At 41.3% G+C, this 21,839-nt stretch overlaps 1 protein-coding gene across 2 annotated transcripts in view; it reads left to right on the top strand.

Annotated features, from left to right (window-relative positions):
* Window positions 1-21,839, top strand: part of ERBB4 (erb-b2 receptor tyrosine kinase 4) — a 579,983-nt gene that overhangs the window by 537,329 nt on the left and 20,815 nt on the right. For both annotated transcript variants that reach the window (XM_081937069.1, XM_081937068.1), the window contains exons 23-24: window positions 3,558-3,655; window positions 5,676-5,846. In XM_081937069.1, coding sequence (XP_081793195.1) covers window positions 3,558-3,655; window positions 5,676-5,846 — 269 coding nt within the window. The remainder of the gene's footprint in view (window positions 1-3,557; window positions 3,656-5,675; window positions 5,847-21,839) is intronic.

The following is a 21,839-nucleotide window of genomic DNA, read 5'->3' as shown; positions in this document are numbered from 1 at the left end:
CTAATATTTTTTTTATTTATTAAAAATAAGTGAGGCATATTGATATATTATGAGCAATAGGAAAAATGCTCATGATGATTTGTTCATCCCTCTTTTGGTGGAATTAATTGCATGATCATAGTTTTGGAAGTATGAATCTATATGGAGTGGATCCATATTTCTTCCTATGATTTTTTATACTGAACTTAGCGATCCTATAATATCTGAGAACATAGATATGATTGTATATTAGAGGCAATTTCACAAGTAGTCTTTGGTGTCAGTCATGCATTCCAGCTAAACAAAAAAGGGAGATTTTAAAAAAGCAGGTAAGACTCGTTGTATTTGGGCTTGCTCTAAGATAGGCTAGGGCCTATTGCTGAGCAGAATCTACCTGTTAGAAGAGAAGAGAAGTAGGGCAAAGTAACAATTTCTTCTAAGCTTCATAAGAGACAGGAAAAAGAAACTTTCTTTGCATGGCAAATGCTTCCCTAGCAGCCATAGATAGCAGCCAGGCTGTATATGCACAGATATAAGAGTCATGGTGGCTCAGTGGTTAAAATGCAGTATTGCAGGCTGATTCTGCTGACTACCAGCAGTTTGAGTCTCACCAGCTCAAGGTTGACTCAGCCTTCCATCCTTCCAAGGTCGGTAAAATGAGGACCATGATTTTTGGGAACAATACTCCGTAAACCACTTAGAGAGGGCTATAAAACATTGTGAAGCAATGTATGTGTAAGTGCTATTACTATAGTCACTATTAACAGATACACAGAAATATTAATGATGGCAGGCATGAAATTCAGTTTTTAAAAAAAGCACTCATGGATATTCATGTTGTCATGTTTAGCCACCTTTATGCTTTTGAAAAATGTTTATGTTTAAAGATATTTGTTCCTTGGTAAACAAGATTCTAAAAGATGTACCTAGTTTGGAATATTAGAGACAACCAAAATCTACATAGCAGCTGGAACTGAACCAGTGGTGGGTTTCTGCCGGTTCCCACCGGATCGCGCGATCCGGTTGGTCAATGAACCCGGAAGCCCCGCCCCTGTCACTCACTCGCAAGTCCTTGGTGTTTTTTTGCATCGGGGCTTGCTGCAAGAGAGAGGGAGCAAAGACCTTTTCCGGATTGGTGGTGGTGGAGGTGCTCACTAAAGCAAGTCCGGGGAAGTCATTTGCGCCAGCTGGAAAAGGTCTTCACTTCCCCCCACCCCTTGCAGCATGCCCCGATGCAAAAAATGGCAAGATCTCTTCTCAGAAATGTCTTCTCGGGCTGACCGGATCTCTCTCCAGATTTTGCGGCTTTTTCAAGGTTTTCTTTTTAAAAAACACCTGTCCGAACTATCTTGAACACCTGCGATGTTGCTTTGGGAGGGGGCAGGCGGCAGCATTTGCCCCTGCCGCCCTCCCTGGGCACCTGCAGCCTTGGAGCCTGCAGCTTTAAAACAAGCCTTTGCACAGCTGCCCGTCTTTCCCCTCCGAAAGCAACCTCGCAAGTTTTCAAGATCGTCTGCAGAGGCGTTTTTTAAAAAGAAAACGGTCTTTTGGGGGGGGGACGGGCTGTGCATGGAGGAGCTGGCGGCCAGGGTGCCCTGAAGCAGCGCCAGCCAGCGTGTCCCTTAAGGGCAAGGGCAGCAGCACTGCGCCCACCTCTGCCCTGCCCACTTCTCAGCAACGCGCCCCCGCCTCCTCCTCCTCCTCCTCAGCAGGCAGGCTGGGCTGGGGCGAGGGCACGGCCCAGGAGGGAGCAGCCAACGTGGGGGGGGGCTCTGGCCAGCCGGCGGCTGGCACTAACTCCTCTCCTGTTCCTTCTTCTGTGGGGGGCGCTGCCTTGCTTTGACAGCCACCTCGTTTCCAATTGGGGGGTGGGGGAGAAATCCTCTGCATGGATCCCCCCAATTGGAAGGAGGAGGCTCCATCCGCGGGGGGAGAGATCCCCCTCACATTCCTCATCTTCCTGGATGGGCTCCGGATCAGTGAAGCCTCCTCCTTTTTAACCAGGTGATCTTTCCTAAGACATAAAAAAGAGCCTTAATTCCAGGCTCAACAAAAGAAGTTGGAAAGAGATACTGAAGCCAGGAAGCTGAAACCTGGGACTGGAGAACAACTTTTTCTGTCCCCTTACCAGCCCATCCGGGAAGATGAGGAATGCGACGGGTATCCCTCCCCCCCCCACGGATGGGCTCCGAACTAGCGGAGCCTCGTCCTTCTTTTTAAGCAGGCGATCGTTAAGCAGGCGATCTTCGGCTGCTGCACAAGCCGCGCTGCCTTCTTCTCTCTGATAGCTGCCTGCTTAAAAAGGATGAGGCTCCGCTGGTTCGGAGCCCATCCCCGGGGGGGGGGGGAGGGATCCCCCTCGCGTTCCTCATCTTCCCGGATGGGCTGGTAAGGGGACAGAAAAGGTTGTTCTCCAGTTGGGATGGAGAGAGGGACAGACAGACAGAGAAACAGAGAGAGAGAGACACACACACACACACAGAGTGAGTGATTGAGTGAGTGACAGATAGACAGACACACACACACACACATATACACACAGAGTGACAGACAGAGAGGAAGGGAGGAGAGAGAAACACAGAGAGATAGAGAGAGAAGGAGGGAGGGAGGGAGAGAGAGTGAGAGACAGACAGACACACACATACAGAGTGACAGATGGAGGAGGGAGGAGAGAGAGAGACAGAGATACAGAGAGACAGACAGACAGACACACAGAAAGAATGACAGAGAGAGGCAGAGAGGGGGGGAGGGAGAGAGAGACAAAGAGCTACACAGAGAGAGACAGACAGACAGACACAGAGAGGGAGCAACAGAAAGAGAGAGAAAGAGAAAGAAAGGCAAAAAAATGAAAAAAGAAAAGAAAGAAAAAGAAAGTGGGAGAGAGATATGAAAGAAACAAACAAAGAAAGAAAACTTAAGACCACAATTGAGCCCAAAATTTTGGTTGCTAAGCAAGAGCGTCGTTAAGTGAGTTTCACCACATTTTCCAAGTTGGCCACGCCCACCTGGTCACATGACCGCTGAGCCACTCCCACAAAACAGGCCACACCTACAGAATAGGTTCTAAAAAATTTTGAAACCCACCACTGAACTGAACATCCAAATGTCAGATTCAAACTGGGATTCAGAAGTTGCAAGATGGACATTATAGCTCTCAACCACAATCAGAGAGAGAAATAACTAAAATGCTTTACAGAACAGATAACACAGGCAATCACAAACTATAGTGATAATGTGTAAAGCAGAATGAACAGTAAAAAAGAAAAGAAAAAAGAATATATGCAAAAAAACATATATATTAATTGTACCTTATATCTATGTTTATTGCAAGTCAGAGTATACTGAATGTTTTTAGTTTCAGAAAGAGGTTTTAAAAAATAAGATGGTTGACTTGCAGAGTGTGGTAAAGAATAAGAATGTTTAAAATGGAAATGTGAGAACAGGATCAAATTGAGGAGTTTTAGAAATAACTGCTTAATTTCCAGTGGTCTCCTCATAATTACTATTTTAATTAACCATTTATGGGGGAAAAAGGAAGTCTCATAGCAAAAACACTTTTTCTCTCTTTTTGCACATAGGTTGGATGATTGATGCTGATAGTCGGCCCAAGTTCAAGGAGCTAGCTGCTGAATTTTCTAGAATGGCTCGGGATCCTCAAAGATATTTAGTCATTCAAGTAAGTGGCCTGAATTCATCTTCTTTTCTTTCTCCTCCTACTCCTTCCTGACTGATAATGGCTATATACATGCAACCATTTTCTCAGCATTTGTGTTAGTTTAACCTTGAATTTTTGAAATGTCTATCCATTTTCATAACAGTCTCTACCACTGTTTTGAGTTTTGAGAGCACTTGAAGTGTTCTCAAGTCACTGAAAACAGATAAATTGGGGCACATGTTACTTCTGTTTTAATTAGTAGAAAATGAAATATATCATTTTGTGTTAAAAGCCAATTGCAAAAAATATCTTAGTAGTTTTGTCAATCACAATGCTTTCAAAATATCCTCTGTATAATGTAGGATATATTTGTAGCTCATATCATGGCATCTGAATATGCTCACCTTTGTGAAGGTGGTCCAGATAAGAAGCTGGTCGACGCAAATATTACATGTTTATTTGTCTCACCAAGATTAGCTACACTAAGGTTAGCTACAAATATGTATTAGATCAGCAAACCTCCTTTTCCCTGCCTCATCTGAAGAGCTAGCTGTGGTGGATTATTTTTCTCCTGTGCTATTTTTATGTTTATTTTCATCATTAGGCAGAACAACAAAGATTGCCCCATATAGCAGTAAGATGAAATATTTTAATTCTCACCCAATTTCTCTTTGTACATCCGTTAATAGTTTTGAGCTTAAAACAGGGATCTTTCAAGATTGGAATACTTTGAGGATGGTTGGAATGGCCATAGAATGCTTCCAGCAAGATGAAAACACTTGTTTCTATCTCAAGATGTGCTGGATGTGCTATATTTGTACTCATCTTACAATTAGCATATGCACTCATTTTTTTTCATAAATATATCAGATTTTTCTATAAACATTAACAGCAGCAATACAATGAATACTTTTTAATTAATAGGAAGCTAGGCATTAAAAATATATAGTTCTTTTCAGCAAAAGCTTTTTAGATAATGTGCATTAAAGTAAAAAAAACATATTTTCTTTCCTGCTTTATATTTTCTTTTCCAAAACATATTCTGGTCAATGCTAGTACATATTAGCTTACATGAAAAGCCTGAATTGTACGCTGAATTGTTAAAATACATCAGGAATGGTTGGTAGCTTGAATACTTTCAATTTTGAACTCAAGTAACATATATTCTACACACTCCCCAAAGTTAACATTTCTGTTCCAGCACCTCAAAAGATAAAGAGTGAGGCCTGGGAGCAAGATGATATCAGTGTGACAGATAAAGACAGTTTCAGCAATCCCAGGATTCCCCAAGGAACACAGGAAAGAAAGTTAAGACAGTCAAAAGCCCACTGCAAAGTAGATTTCCTACTTTGCAAACAAAAAAAAGTTATTTTATTCAAATTCAGGTGAGAAGTCAGATTAACTTTTACCTATTAGAATCATATTCCTTTAAACCAAGAAGCCATGATGAAGAATTCTAACAGGATGAAGAAGCTGCCCTACATGGCATTAATTATTTGCCATTTAGCTTAGAATAGTAAACTGAATGTAATAATCCCTCAAAGATTTCAGACAAAAAATTTCTCCAGCATCTATTAGTAGATTTCACTGGAGATGCTAGAGAGTTAATCTGCAAAGCAGGTTTGCCACTATAGAGCAAAGATCTTTTTCCCTTCCCATAAATAGCTTTCTGCAAACCATTAAACCTTAGTTCTCTTGATATAGAAAACAAACGTCTATTATGAGGCTGTTACAAGTTTTGTTTCTGTACAGTTAGCACATAATTCAAATTGCAATAGTTGTATTGTAGGAAAGTAGTAATATCTCACCATCTCTTGCTGGGATTACTCCTCTGCATAATACTTTTATTGATAAAACAATTCTTCTAGCCCAACTGCCTCCTCACGTCAGAGGTCTTATACCATACCAGTCAAATAGTTGTCCAGTCTAAAACCTCCAGTGATAGCTAATAACATTTATTTCTGTCAGCCAAGCAGATTGATGGTTGATGTGATCATCAGAGTAATAATTTTTAATTTTCTATCAATGTGACATTGTACAGGGTGATGATCGAATGAAGCTACCAAGCCCAAATGACAGCAAATTTTTCCAGAATCTGTTGGATGAGGGAGACCTGGAAGACATGATGGATGCTGAAGAATATCTTGTCCCTCAGGCATTTAATATTCCTCCACCCGTCTATACATCAAGGGCAAGAATTGACTCCAACAGGGTAAGAAGAAAAAAAGGCTTAGATGAACACACATATACACATAGAGATTGTTAGATGGGGTAATGGATAGGTACACACAGGCTTAACGGTAACAACAGCTCTTCATTAAGTACAAGTGAGAACAATCCAGCGAAGGTTGAGTCTGACAGCAGCCCTTTTATAGGGAGCTGTCAGATCCTTCGACCAATAGGGTTAAACCTCTGTTTCCACCAGAACAGAGGACCTTGGTGGAAACCACTGTAGTTAGAACAAGTATCTAACAACCCTCCCCTCTTGGATGGAACAATCCTACTAGTTACGTAGTCATGCAGGTAGGCGGGCTTTTGGGTCGCTCTGCCTGACCTGTGCAGTTCAGTAGGAGGGGTTTCCTTGGACAGGTCAGATGGACCTGTTTGCTCCGCAGCTCCGCTGCTCCGCTTGGTGGAAGCTCCTGGAACCTTTCACAGGCCGTGGCTGGAGCTTCCAGAGCCGGTTCGCTCGGAGCTCGCTGCGGGCCTGCAACAAAACCAGATAAGTTTCCTGGTACCCTCGGGCTTGAGCTGGCCGTGGAAAGAGTGAGTGTTTGCTCCGTTTGGTAGGGCTGTGGCTAACTCGTGCAGGAGTTACCTCTGGTTGTCTAAGAGTGGAGTTGGAGAGGCGGCCACGGAGTTGGTCAATATGCCTTCTCCAATTCCTACCATCCTCGAGCTCTAGGAGGTAAGAGCGAGGGCCGGTGATGCCTATCACTGTTGCAGGAATCCACAGAGTTCCCCCGGCGTAGTTGTGGGCGTATACTGAATCCTCTATGCTAAAAGTCTGAATCTTGCTTGTGGAGTCTGAGGGCGATGAAGCAGAATAATTGGGGTGTAGCCGGTCTAAGTGGGACCTTAGCCGGTGACCCATGAGAAGCTCGGAGGGGCTTCTCCCTGTAGTGGCACTGGGTGTGATGTGCTGAATTAGCAAATAGTGGTCAACCCGTGTTTGCCAATCTCCCGGGCCCATCCTAGAGAGGACCTCTTTTGCAGATCTCACCATTTTCTCCACCTGACCATTGGAGGCCGGATAGAATCAGGGCATGCCTGATTCCCTGAGCTGCTAGGAAGGTCTCAAATTGCATGGCCGTGAATTGGGGCCTGTTGTCAGAGACCAAGACATTGGGTAGGCCGTGTGTGGAGAAAAGTTCCCGTAGCACCTTGATGACCGCTTCTGCTGTAGTGGAGGTCATCAGGACTGCCTCTAACCATTTCGAGTAGGCATCCACAACTACCAGAAATATCTAGCCATGAACTGGGCCAGCAAAGTCAATGTGCACCCTAGACCATGGTGCTTGAGGTCGCTCCCACTCCTTAGCGGGCGCCTCTGGGGGAGCTGGTCTGGACTCCTGGCACAGTGTGCAGGTAGCCACCCATTCTTCAATCTCCCTGTCCATGTTAGGTAACCACACGTAACTCCTAGCCAAAGACTTCATCCTGACAATTCCAGGATGCCCTACGTGTAAAGCCTCTAATAGTGCAATGCACAGTTTGGGTGGAACAACAACCCCACAGTAAACAGCCATTTACAACCGATAACTCATCGCGTTTGGCAAAATACATTTTGAAATCAGCCCCAACAGCCCCCCTCCACACTCAGTTCAAAATTTGCTTGATGGTGGAGTCCTTTGCAGAGTGACGGGCAATGTCACTGGGCGAGACAGGCCCAGTCTCAAGGCAGTCAATGAGGAGGACTGGCGTCTCGAGGGTAGGGTCAGCGAGAAGTTCAGGTAGTGGGCAGCAGCTGAGAGCGTCAGCGTGCCCCATAGTGGAGCCTGGTAAGTGGATGAGATGGTAGGAGTAGGCGGCTAGGAAAATGGTCCATCTGGTCATGCGGGGTGATAATGACACTGGGATAGGTTGGTCCCCAGCCAGTAAGCCCAACAACGGCTTATGGTCCATAACCAGTTCGAAGTCCCACCCATAAAGCTACTCATGGAACCTCTTTACTCCAGCCACTGTAGCCAAAGCCTCATGGTCCAGCTGGCTGTAGTTCCGCTCTGGAGGTCCTGGAGTAAAATGCAATAAGGGCTTTGGTTCCATTGGGCATGTGGTGGCTGAGGACAGCACCGATGCCGAACAGGGAAGCGTCGCAGGTCAGCACCAACTGCAGGGTCTGGCTGTACTGTACCAGGAAGGAATCCGCTGACAGGAGTCGTTTTTACCGCAGCAAATGCGGCAGCCTTAGCTTTGCTCAAGGACCACTTTGCGTTCTTAGCCAGGAGAAGGTGTAAGGGCTCAGCAATGGTGGCTTTCTGCTTAAGACAGACGCTGTAGAAATTAAGGAGCCTGAGGAACGCCTGCAGCTCGGTTTGATTGCGAGGTGTGGGGGCATCCTGAATTGCTTTGATTTTTTGTGTGGTTGGGTGAATCCCAGAGTCGTCAATTAGGTACCCTAGGAATTCAACCCTTGGCACGTTAATTTGGCATTTTTCTTTTTTGAGACAGAGGCTTTTGTCTTTAATTTGAGCCAAAACTATTCGTACACGTTTTAAAAGTTGCACCTCATTTGCCGCCAATACCAAGATGTCATCAAAATAGGGGATGACTCCTGGAATTCCCTGCAAAAGCCGTTCCATGACCCTTTGGAACAGTCCAGGGGCGATACTAACTCTGAATTGCAGGTGGTGACATTTGAATGCACCCCTGTGCGTCACAATGGTTTGGGCCTCTGCCATAGCGCCATCTACAGGCAATTGTTGGTATGCCTGTACCATGTCCAATTTAGCGAAAATGTTTCCGGGTCCTAATGAATGAAGGAGGTGCTGTACAATGGGTAGCCGCTCTGTTGTAGCGCTTTATTTATTGTGCACTTGTAGTCCGTGCAGATGCGGACAGACCCATCAGATTTGACAGGTGTCACTATAGGGGTCTCCCAGTGTGCGTGATAAACCGGCTCTAGGATTCCCTGGCCTACGAGCTTGTCAATTTCCCTGTCAATTTTGGGACGGAGAGCAAAATGTACTCTCCTGGGCTTTTATCTTATTGGGCCTATGTTGGGGTCCAAATTAAAGGAAATTGGAGTCCCCACATACTTACCTAGCCCGGTGCCGAAGATGTCCTCGAACTCCTTAAAGAGGGCTTCAGCGCTATCCAAATCTGTCTTTATCCCATCCCTGCATTGGCTTTGCTTGTCAGAAGCTGGCTGGAAAGGTCGCAAATGATGATCACATGATCCCAGGACACTGCAACCATTAAAAATACATGTTGGTTGCCAAAAAACTGAATTTTGATCATGTCACTGTAGGAACACTGCAACAGTCACAAATGTGAGGATGTGTTGTAAGTCAGTTTTTTCAGTGTTGTAACTTGGAAAGATCATTAAATGAATGGTTGTAAATTGAGAATTACCTGTACTCAACAGAGTATCCAATATAGATTATGTCACTCAGGCTCCTAACACAGCTGATGCTTGTACATGCATGCTGAACTGACATTGCTGCCTTTCAGGAAAGAAGGGAAGGATCACCATAAAGTGTACCCATATTCTCATTCAATAAAAGTGTTAGTGGAATAAACATGCCTGTCTCCTGAGAAGTAAAAGCTCTCTTTTCAGTCAGTCTAATACCCTTAGAATCTGTCACAAAACCAAAGAGAGATGGCCCATGCATATTGTTCCCACAAATCCAAGAGGAGGGGACTCTTTTTTTAAAAAAAATGTATGATTCATGAAACATTCAGAACAGGTTTCCTTGCAAAGACACTCATCTCAGTCAGCGCTCCACAAGCTCTCTTGTACAAACATTAGTATCTATCTCAACTGAGGATGGATTTTCTAAATATGATTTGTTTATATCTTTTGACTCACCTGCCCTAACAAGATATCTGTCATATAAAATACATGTGTACAATTCACAGAAAAGGAATGTGTCTTTCAGGGCAGCTAATCTGGATTTACATTCTTATCTGGGAGCAAAATGACTGGAGATATAGCAGTAGGCATTCTGGTGCAGTTCTTGTTTGGACAGGAGCAGGAGGGGGCAAGAAGGATTTCTTGGCCTGTAGAGTTGAATTATAAATACAAAGAGTGTGGTTTCTTGGGCCCTTGGTTGTTGTCTGTTTCTCTCCCTTGTCACCATTCGTCCACTTGCTGGGATGATAAAAAGACACTTCAACAAGTTCATATATTGTAGGATTAATGATGAATGCAGCTCACATGTTTACCACAACAAATTGTATATTAGACAGAATAGCTTGGTGTGGATGTAGAATGATTATTTTCTTCAATGTTGAAAGAGAAATCATCTCAGCAAAGCAGTTGGAATCAGGTAATCCCCAGTTATGACCACAATTGAGCCCAAAATTCATGTTGCTATGTGAAATATTTGTTAGGTTAGTTTTGCCCTATTTTATGATCTTTTTTGGTACAGTTGTTAAGTGAATCACAACAGTTGTTAAGTTAGTAACTTGGTTGTTAAGTGAATCTGGCTTCCTGTTGACTGTTTGTCAGAAGGTTGCAAAAGGTGATCACACTGCAACTGTCGTAAGCATGAACCAGTTGCCAAGTGTCTGAATCTTGATCATGTGACGGGGGATGCTGCAATACTACTGTGAAAAAGAGTCATGTCACTTTTTTCAGTTCTATTGTAATTTTGAATGATCACTAGCTGAACTGTTGTAAGTCAAGGACTACCTATATTCTATGGAAAAAGGAAGTTTAAACAGTTTCAAGCGTTTTAAGGGAAGAGAACCGAACAGGATTGTTTATTATGCTCTCTTTTCATCAGGAGAAACAGGAGGAATTAATTGTTTATGTCCAAGCTTCAACCCCTTTGTCATTCAGTCATGTATTTTTGTTTTTCCAGAGTCTATTGTTTACATGAGTTTGAAGTACTCTCTTCTTTCCTTTGTCTAAAGCAACATGTGGAATATAGATTAAAATGTACCTGTACTCCTTTCTGCTGCTGGGACCCAACCCAAAACTTAATAGATAAATAGTATTTTGGATGTATAATGACCCCCTAACTTGGATCCCTGGCAGTTCCCCTCAAACTGTATTAGCTGTCAAAGTCTCTCACCCAAGAACCTGTAGAGATTCCACCAACATAATAGAGCACTACTATAGTAAAGAGCATTTAACTCTGTGGCTAAATATGAAATATATTTAGAATTGTTCCTCTGCAGAGAAAAACACATATTAAACATGAATTGTTGTTCATTGCAAGGCTAAAACAGAACAAGTGAAATGAACTCCAAGCTCAGTCTTTACAATCACTATTCTTTGGCATAGAGCTTCCTTGTGCTAACTGGAAAGTAGACCTGTTTGCATTAATGAATATGAATATTAAATGGACCTATTGCAATTGATGGGATAACCATGAATTGGAAATAAATTAAAGCAGTTTAAGCTGTTTATACTCATTGTTACTGGGAAATTAAATTTTATAGTAAAGTTTCCATGCTCTTATATAGAATCTATAGTTATGAAATCTTTTCTTTGAGTTTAATGAAAAAGAGCCCTGCCTCATTAAATTATGCATTTATTTGAATATTTATGCAATAAATTAAAGAAGATAATTCCTTCTTTGTACTAATTTCAGGGTTTTTGATCCCCTCACATTTCAGTGGAATTTTTTTTCATGGAGATTTTCAGCTTTCCTGCAAAGTTAGGTTTGGTGATACTCATGGAATAATATGTTTCTTGACCTTATAAATAAATAAAAAAATTGTTCCTTGTCCTTTACAGTTATGCCTGTGCATTTTTTTTTTAAAGCGAAGTACCATTTTTTAGTTATTAAATAAAAAAATTGGCTGTCAGGAAGATCTGCTATGGACTACTCTGCTCTTGTCAGAAATTGTTTATCATTATTTTTCATTTCAATTGCTTTATGTCTATGGCAAATCCCACTTTTAAGCTCCATTTTCTGCTCAAAGGGATCTGGAGTATCTTTTCATAGAACTGATATATACAATGTGCTGTAATGGAGTGTGTGCTTACACCTGTACAGGGGGTTGTGTTCTGTTGGCCTCCCTGGCTTCCTCACAGGGAGATCGCTGAGCCTTTCCCTTACAATCTCTGATACTTTGTCTGCCCATGATGAAGAGCTAATTCAGTAAATTTCTCCATCTACACCTTGATAGAGAATTTTTCTTTTTGAACCTTGACTTGAGAAGAAAAGTGGAGAAGACCATTTAATTTTGACCTTTTTTGGCTTTTCCTTGAACTATCTAAAGCAGCCAGTATGTATCTGGTTGTGTGTGTGTGTGTGTGTGGTTATGAGGTTAAATACTATACCCTATCAGAGTTTGCATACTAGTTTGAAAAATGCAAGTTGTTTTAGATAATGGTTATAGAGCTAATTAAGAGTTGGAGGAAACAGGAAAAAGGGAGAAAGAAAAATACTATGACTTTTTTTAAAGAAAAAAACATGACTTTTTATTAAGAATTTTAATTACAATAATAGAAACCAATACAAACTAAAGTTAGAGAAAGAAGAGGATGGAAAGAAAAACTAAAAAGTACAAGGAAAACAAGAAGGAAGAAAAAGAAATGAGAATATAATAAAGAAATATAAAAAAGTGATAAAAAGTGATTTCCATTCATTAAATGTATAAATTAATATACATTAAATGTATAAATACATTTAATAACTTTATACTCCCTATAAGATTAAAAAGATGTTTCTTCATCACATATCCCATCCCCTATTTTTAAGAACATCCATAAAGCATCAGCTTTTCAATTCTCATGTCAGCAAAAATTCCATAAGGCATTGCTAGAACATTGCAACAAAAAGTTTTATTAGTTTCTTTGGTATAGCCAACAGTGACGGAAAAACTACTTAAGTGAACTCTGCCTTACTGGGATTTGATAGTCTCCAAAATGGCAGATCCAGATTGAATTTCCTTTAACTCTTATTTTGTCTGAATTTTGTAGACATTAGGGTAGAGGCCAGGAAATTGTGACCTTCTAATTGCACTTTAGGCATAAAGTAGTGAGTGACCTTGCACTAGTCATTCTCTCTCAGCCTTAGAAAGCAAGCAAAGGGAGACCACTTCCGAAATCTTGCCAAGAAAATGGCACCAACTTGTCCAGGCAGTTACCAGGAATTAACACTGACTCAAAGGCCTATGTGCATATACATTTATGTTAATGTTTTGGTCATAATGATAATCTGTACTATGCAGAGCTCTATGAGGTAAAATACATTTTACAAAAAAAAAAGGAAGTTGCCTTCTTCATTCATTGTTCTTAATGAATAAACAGAAATAACAATTTCTAAATAGCAAATAAGAGTTATAAAAGGAAACCCAAGGAGTAAGATTTAGCCTTAAAATGGTAATTATTATTTTCTCTTTCTAAATATTTTTGAATGTATTATTGTAGTAGATTCCAAGATCTACGTTAACTCATCTGAAACAGAAAATTTCATCAAGGCAGCTATTATTTCCTTTCTCAGGCCAAGAATATCCAATTATAGTTCTCTTTATCTCTTACATAACGAAATTGAGAATATTATCATCAACTTTGTATTCAGATGTTTAGGCTCTCTACTCTTACCACTTATTCAAATCTCTCTCCCTCTCCCTCCCTCCCCCCTCTCTCTGAGACCTTTCCTCTTGCTTCTACAATGATTACTTCTGTAAAAGCTTTGAAGAAGATGTGCTCCATTTCATTTTCAATGATGGATGATGGCTTTTGAGAGGCTCAGAATATCCTTTGATTACTGGATAAAGTACAAGGGAGGGGGGGGGCAATGAGAGAAAGGGTAATAGGGAGGGGGCAAGTGAAACATGTTCATCAAATCTTTTTTGTGTTCCCCCTTCCCTCTGCTGCCACCGAGCATGTGGCCTTTTGATTCATTCCTGCTTAAAAAGTGTTCCCACTTGAAAGTTCAGAATGCCAGGCCTCCTATGTTTTTTTTAGTTTCCTTTTAAATCCCCTGGGCATTTAAAAATGTATATAACTGCCAGGCAAAATCGAGACTTTGAGACATCAAAAGCTTTTGTTTTTGTTGATATTGTCACCTCTGATGGTGTGGCATGGAGATAGAGGTCACAAAATGCATGAGTTTATGCATACAAAGGAAAAGTAGTATTGAAGAAAGAAAAGAGGATTGGAATTAGACAAGGAAAAAGATGTACAGGCAACTAAGAATCCTCTCTCTTGATTTTGCGTACTATACTCAGACTATTTGATACACAAATGTATTAATGTAAAGAATCACTCCTCTAGTTATCAGTAGAAATCTGTGTGAGCTGTTTCATTCTACATACCCCATGATCAATTAAAAACAGCACACTCTTTTCAACATTTCACTCTTGAAAGTCGGGCCATCCTTGTTTCCTCCATATATCTTGAAGCCAAGCATCAGTGAGCATCTCTCCTGCAGTTACAATACAATACAGCACTGAAGGCATTTTGTTTTCTACTTTATGAAATATTATAATTCATTAGCTTTAAATCCTGGCCACTGAAGGAAAGTGTCTCATTAAAGTGATTTTAACCATATTGTTTGACAAAAAGGCACCTCAGAAGTTTATTCTTCAGCTTCTGTTCTATAAACCAAACATGATAGAGTAGAGGGAGCCATGGTCGTCCCCCCCCCCCCGCCGCCATTGGCATAATGTGGTGCAGTCCAATCTAGTGTGATAGCAATAACAACATTGTAAACAAGACATAACATAATCAATAGCACTTTCAACTCTCTCATCCCATGGAGGCAAGCCAAGAATACTTTATTACAAGAATAGTAAAACACAGCCTTGACTTTCTAATTATATTTTCATTCACTTCCAGAGAAAGGACATATGATTGGCTGTGATTCTTCATTCCTCATTTTATCTTCCCAAGAAGCAGTGGCTGTCCAAAGTCACCCAGTAGGCTCTGTGAGGCCTTTGGCCTCCTCTTCCTCCATTCTAATTTTGGCACACTATTATTCAGTCCATGCACAGCTAGGGCAAAATGCCTCCCTGACCTTGTTCTACTCCTCTTACATCCAACAGTAGATGAGCCCACACTAGCCTCTGTAGTGCACCCCCACAACTCTATTGATATTCAGCAAATCAGATTTTCAACAACAGATAGAGGCCCAAATCTTCTCACATCATGGTGGTATGTAAACAACATTTAGAGGAGGTAGAATGGACAGCTATCATGGGTTTCTGAGAAGAAAGCATTTATGGAAAAATCAAGTTTGCAATAAGAGGATTGAGTAAAGAGATCATTTGCTCAAAAAGAGAAGTCACATTAGCAATCTAATTGAATGGCGCAATGTCAACACCTATGATGAAGATACTTTGATATTTTGAGCACACACACACACCCTGCTCCCCCCCCCCCCCCCGGTGCATGCACGCAAGCCTCACTGAAGACTCCGGACTTCCGGTAGACCCATTGGGCCATTTTTTGCCCTCCCCAGGCTCCAGGAAAGCCTCCTTAAGCCTGGGGGGGGCAAAAAATGGCCTTCCCCCGCCCTCCGGAAAGCCAAAAATCAGTTGGCCAGTGTGCGCATGCATGCTGGAGTTGACATAGGGCAACGCATTGTATGCCCTCAGATATGGCTCCGCGTGCCACTTGTGGCACATGTGCTGTAGGTTCGCCATCACGGCCCTAGATGATATTGAAAAAGGAGAGAAGATGGAAAAGGAGATAGGAGTGACAATATATATCTTATTCACCACATGATAACTTTGGTCAGAAAGCCCCATTCAGATTTCCAACGTTACTGCCAGATTTAATACTGGAAAGTGTCCTCTGAAGAGCAGATTAGGAAAAGATATAACTAGTCAGAGCCACATTTTGCCATTTTAGACAATTTAATGCATGAAACAACAGTTCTTTTTGCTAGTTACTTTACTGGAGTCGTCTCTTAACATTCCTGTCATCATTGATCTGGAAACATCTTTTACTGAATAGTTTATTGAAATAATATCAAATCAAGTTTATTACAGTAAAAAACCAAACAACATAATAACTATGTTTTTCCAGCATAAATGTAGGTTCCATTAGTACAACGTACTCAGGAGTGAACTTACCTTTTTTTTCAATCGAGTCTGATTGCCTGGGCAAATCCCTGCAGTTTTCTTGGCAAGGATTTTCAGAAGTGGTTAGGCCAGTGATGGTGAACCCATGGCACGCGTGCCACAGGTGGCACGTGGAGCCATTTGTCAGGGCACGCGAGGCGCTGCCCTGTCAGCTGGCCAGTGCGCATGCGAGGCGCTGCCCTGTCAGCTGGCCAGCGCGCATGCGAGGTGCTACCCTGTCAGCTGGCCAGCTGATTTCACCCCTTTTCACCCTTTTTAAAGCCATTTTTTGCCCTCCCCAGGCTCCAGAGGCTTTATAGGAGACTAGGGAGGGCGAAAAGAGCCTCCCCGCCCCCCGGAGGCCCTCCGGAGGCTTCAGGGACCGTCCGGAGGCTTACCTAAAGCCTTCGGAATGCTTAAACGACCCTCGAGCAATCAGGAAGTGACTTCCGGTTTGCTCGGAGGATCATTTTGAGCGCTCCGAATGTGTCAGGGAAGCCACCGGACGGTCCCTGAAGCCTTTGGAACACTTAAAACGACCCCCCGAGCAATCCGGAAGTGACTTCCGGTTTGCTTGGAGGGTCGTTTTAAGCGCTTCGTATGCGTATCAGGGAAGCCTCCGGAAGGTCCTATAAAGCCTCTGGAGCCTGGGGAGGGCGAAAAAAGCATGTAAAAATGGCCCCCCATGGTCCCCCCAGGTCGCGCTTATTGTGTGTGCATGCACACTGGGGGGGTCGCGCATTGCATTATGGGTGCGGCACACCCACACACGACCCCCCTGCACCCCCCTCACTTGTGGCACGTGAGCCAAAAAAGGTTCGCCATCGTTGGGTTAGGCAATGCCTCCTTCTTAGAGAAAGTGACTGGCCCAAGATCACCTAGCTAGATATGGGCTAAGGTTCCAGGACTGGAACTTTCAGTTTCCGTTTTTTGCCTGATGCTTTAACCAGGAGTGGGATTTAGCCAGGGCAAACTGGTAGTCCCGGTGATCAGTTGGCCCCGCTCACCTGCCCCTGCTTGATTCCGCCTATATTTCCTTTGTTTGAAGCTCAGCTGATTGGCGTGGCAGAGCAGATTGCCTCGTCTCAGCTGTTTTTCTCACTGACACTCCAGGAAAAGGTAAGCTTTAGTGCTGATTTCAAATGCTCATGCGCTTGCAAAACACACGCAAACAAAACCGGTTGTTACACCGGTTGAATCCTACCACTGGCTTTAATCACTTCATTAAACTGGTGAAATCCACTGAGGGATAGGGATTGCACCCGAGCCCCATTATTGATCTCTGTGCATACATTAAGAACTCAAAGCAGAGAGATATAAGACCAACCAAAAAAAGGGGTGGGTGGGAGGTTGTCTATGAGGTAATAATAGCTTCAGTGTAATATTCCCCATTGTAATCACGGTATATTTCTTTGATAGGAAGTATATATAATATAATGCATTGCCACCCTGTAGACAAACAGCAAAAGGATAAAAGGCTGCTTTCAACAAGCCTCCTTTGAGCTCCTGTTGTGACACCCTGCATGCCTGCTTCTCTAGTCTCAGCTCTAACTGGCATCATCCTGGACATAATGTTTTTAGAACTTCTGGAAAAGTGAAAGTGAAGTCAGCTGACAATTCCCTCCTGATCGTTTCCTTTGTAAACGAAAGCTCCTTATATGTAACAAGAGCAGAATGAGGATTCAAACTGAGAATGAAGCCTCTGATTGATGGCCCATTTTCCTAGCACATCCTGCAGTTAATGCTCAAGGAATGGTTAGCGGTGAAGTGTTCCCTTTCCTCTAGTACATCTTACTGCTGTCAAGGCAGACTACTAAGAGCCTGCTAACTGGCTCTGTATTTTTTTCCTAAAAGAAATAAAAAAGCAAAGGTCTTGTCCCCTTGCCATATCCATATGCTCTAGTCTAGTTTGCTATGTGTCTTTGAAAATGTCCCTGCCTACTTTGGATGCAAATTGAAATATTCTTGTAGATTCTCCTCTGCAAAGCAGTGTCTATTTTCGCTTTGGTGCTCTTGGGGAAGAGGCATGCCTTCCCCTGGGGACTGTCCTTCAATTTGATTTCATTTTGGTTTAGATCTGTTGTAAATACCATCCTGTTCTTTTGAAATATTTGCTCTGAGCTGGTGGGACAGCTCTATATTATATTTTCTAGCTATAACACCACTGGGGTATCTGCAGCATATTATAAAGATCCACTTGCATAAACCAGCTGTCTGTATTCCACACAGACTTTTCCTGAATTTCTTTCCACTTAGGGCAGCAGCTGTACCATTTATAGGGCAGGTAGTTGTGGTTTAGGATCTTTCCACAAATACTAGTATATCCTCACTGAATAATTGATAGCTTTGAATTAAAACAAGTAAAAAAATCTAATTTTAAAACTATCAAAAATATCAGAGCAACTGAGGAATTTACCTTTGGTACCTAAAGCAATATAGAACTCAGAAACCAGACTCCACATTATACAGCATTCTAAGTAAAATTAAATAAAGTCACTCAGTCACTCAGACCCTGGTCATCTCTCATCTGGACTACTGCAACACACTTTACATGGAGCTACCCTTGAAGGGTATTTGGAAGCTACAGCGGCATATAATGCAGCTGCACAGACAGTTCTTGGGCCCCCTATAGTGGCCCTCATAACATTTCATGTAGCACAAAATGCACTGATTGCCAGTTTGCTTCCGGATCAAATTCAAAGTGTTAGTTATACCCTTTACAGCATAAATCCAGATTACCCGAGGAAACCTTTCACCCCAATGGGATTGGCTGACTCCCCTTGCCCTGACAGAAGGGGCATGCTGTGAACCCTCTCAGTCAAGGAATTCTGGCTGGCAGGGTATATCCTTGGCTATTATCCTTCATTTTAATCTTAATATTTATCATTTTGCTGTTTTATATTGTGGCTTTTATCTTTCTCTAAGCCTCCTAGAGTTGCTTGGTTGTGAGATGGGCATAAAAATTTAATAAATAAATGTTAATAAATACATAAAGCTGGGATTTACAAGAAATCATATTTTGCTCTTTGTTGCCAGTAGGATTTGAATTCTGAAAAGCTTCAGTTTTCTTCGCTGTCCTTTTTCTTTGATTACTGAAATATGAATGTTAAATAAGCAATTAGATTTCCATTAATTTGCATGTTCTTAACAAAAAAAAAATCACACAAGTAAAATCAGGATAAATACCAAGAATCCCTCAGAAGATATATGTTTGAGTTTAACTTCTCTTAAAACTAAGTACTCCAGGATTAAGTGGGCACTATCCCTCGGAATTGCTAGTAATTACATGTCTTCAACTATGTTTTAAAGATGGGCTCAAGATTGACTCAGCCTTCCATCCTTCTTTTTTTATAATTTTTTTTTGAATAAACACAAACACCTTAAAATCATCTTCCATTACAAATTGTAGAAAGTGTGTCAATTGGTTACAAAGAACTTTCGTGCATCCCTATGATTCATATCAAGTTATATATTTTACATCACATATATTTATATATATTGCTATCATCATACCTCATCCTTCATATGCCTATAGTTGTTTTAATGTCTCTTTATAACAAGCATTCCAAAATTTAAAACAAAACCACATAGTGGCATTCCCTTATTTTCAATATCATCCAACCACATTATACCTTTATAGCACATTCAAAATAAAAACTAATTATGTTTAATAAAAATTTTGGACCTCTTAATCATTGTTTACAATTTATATCCAATTTCCCTTTTATCATGTCAATACAAATTATTACATTATTATCATTATCAGTAATTTATTTAATAATAGTTTGACTATTAGTAATAGTGTAGTCCTATTTCTTTTGCCATTTGTGGAATTAGTCTTCTGGTTATTTCCTTAATCAAATTTATTTGGACTTCTCTTCGCAACTTGTTGCTTGTTACATATCTTGTAAAATCTCAAACCCCTCCATCAGCTTCTTTAATCAGCTTATCTTTGGTTATCAGTAGTGTTTTTGTCAAAGTTTCTCTCCTTAAGTCCATCCACTCTTCTCTTTTTTCTTCTTCTATACTTGAAATCTGTAGTAAAGCACCTTTCCATCTATCTTCCCTTTCCTTGTTCCACTCTTTCCATCTCCAACCATACTCAATTCACTGTCAATATCCACAGTTATCTTGCCTCTTTGTTCATTTTTCCTTGGGTTTTTAGGACTCTAGCCTCCACTTTTTCCATTTGCTGAATATCTTCCATTTTTCCATCAGGTTTTACCACATTAAAATTTATATTTTCAATATTTTCCCATCTCTTCTCAATTCTCTCTGTTGTTTCTAAAATTTTTGAATTCCAAACATAATCTGTTGTAATGTTATGGTTTCTTTTTGAAGTCATGCCATCCTTCCAATTAGTAAACACTGCCACTCTAGTTTAAAAACAAATCTTTGTTTTCACTTCTTTCCAGCTACCAACAAGCATCCAGAGAGTACCTGCATAAACAACCCATGCTCTTCTCTATAAACAAGCTGAAGCCTTTGAAGTGCAAGGTCAAAATGATCAAATGGGAAAACGAAAAAGCAATGTTTCCAGGTGTCAACCTCCAACCTCCAAGTGGCAGTGTAACTTCTTTTCCTTCTAAGATTACTGCCCTCTTTATATTCCTTTTAAATCTTCTTTATGTTTCAGGCTTAGAAGAAACAAAGTTCTTAAATGAAACAAAATAAAAAGAAAAAATCCATCCCAACCAGTATTGTAGAAATAAAGGAAAATATGTAATCCACAGATTTAAAAAAAATAGAAGAAAATCCGATACTTTCACTTTAAAAGGTAAAAAAATGTTCACAAAACTTCCATCGATAGAAAAAAATAAAATAAAAAAAGATAACACACTGTCCAATAATGCTTAGTTTCGCTGCTTATTTCCTTTTCTTTACCAGTTTAATTTAACTTCAATGTTTTTCGGGCAGTCTTTTATAAAAAATAAGATTTCCTCACCAGATGGACACACTTTCTCTTTCCGCTTTCCTCCCGTCGCGGAGCTGTCCCGACTTCAGCACCTTGAGGCTGTGCTTTTTGTCCCCGGCAAGAAGAGATTCTCTTGGATCAATCAGGGACTTGCGATGTCCCTGAGATTCAGCAAGGCATACTCTTCCCTGTTACTGTCTCTTCAGATGGACTGTCCAGCGGCAAAAGTGTTGACTGCGATCTCAGAGCTCCAAGGTCACACGTCGTACAGTCGCAATGTCAGCTCCTTTCTCCTCCAGCCTTCCATCCTTTTAAGGTCTGTAAAAGAGGAGGACCCAGATTGTTGCGGCTATCTGCTGACATTGTAAGCCACCCAGAGAATTGGTAAAGCATTATAGAGTGGTATATAAGTCTAAGTGCTTTTGCTATTGCTAGGTAGATGTCCATGTTTGATGGGGTTAAGAGTATCATCTCAGGATGCAAACTGTTCCAGGTAAAGCTGTCTTCTGCAATTGACTGTGATTTTGTCAATGCCAAGTGGTGTTCCAAATGGTTTTTGGATTGCATGAAGGTATCTGTTACTATTGGTGTTATCTGGGCTTTCTTTTGCCATAGTCATTCTACTTCTCTTTACAGGTCTTAGAATTTTATGATTTTCTCCAGTTCTCTCTCTTCTATTCTGATTTCTCCAGGTATTGCCATGTCCACTATCTGGACTGTTTTTTCAACAATTGTTAAAGTTGGGGTGTTATGTGACAGATGCTGGTCTGTTTGAATTCTAAAGTCCCAGAGCATCTCTTTATTATCTATTACTTTATCTATTTTATGGTCCCTTGCTTGCAGACAAATGGTATGTCTTGCACATATTTGAATGCATCATTGTTGCTATTTGTTATACAACTATTTGTAGTCAGTCTGCGCGATCTTCTTACAGCAACTAACTAGGTTGTCCACTGTTTCTTCAGCTTCTTTGCAGAGGTGTCAATTGCTGTCTTCTCAATTCTGGCTTTGTATGCATTAAGGCTTAGTTTCGTGCAGACAAAATTAACCCCTCTGTCTATTTCTTCAATTTTGCTGCTCTTGGTCAAGAGGTGGGATAGT

This window comes from Natrix helvetica (assembly GCF_964273705.1).
Source record: "Natrix helvetica genome assembly, chromosome: 1".
Classification (NCBI taxonomy): Eukaryota; Metazoa; Chordata; class Lepidosauria; order Squamata; family Natricidae; genus Natrix; species Natrix helvetica.
The sequence above is the reverse complement of the archived record's forward strand: the minus strand, read 5'-3'. Positions and strand labels throughout refer to the sequence as shown.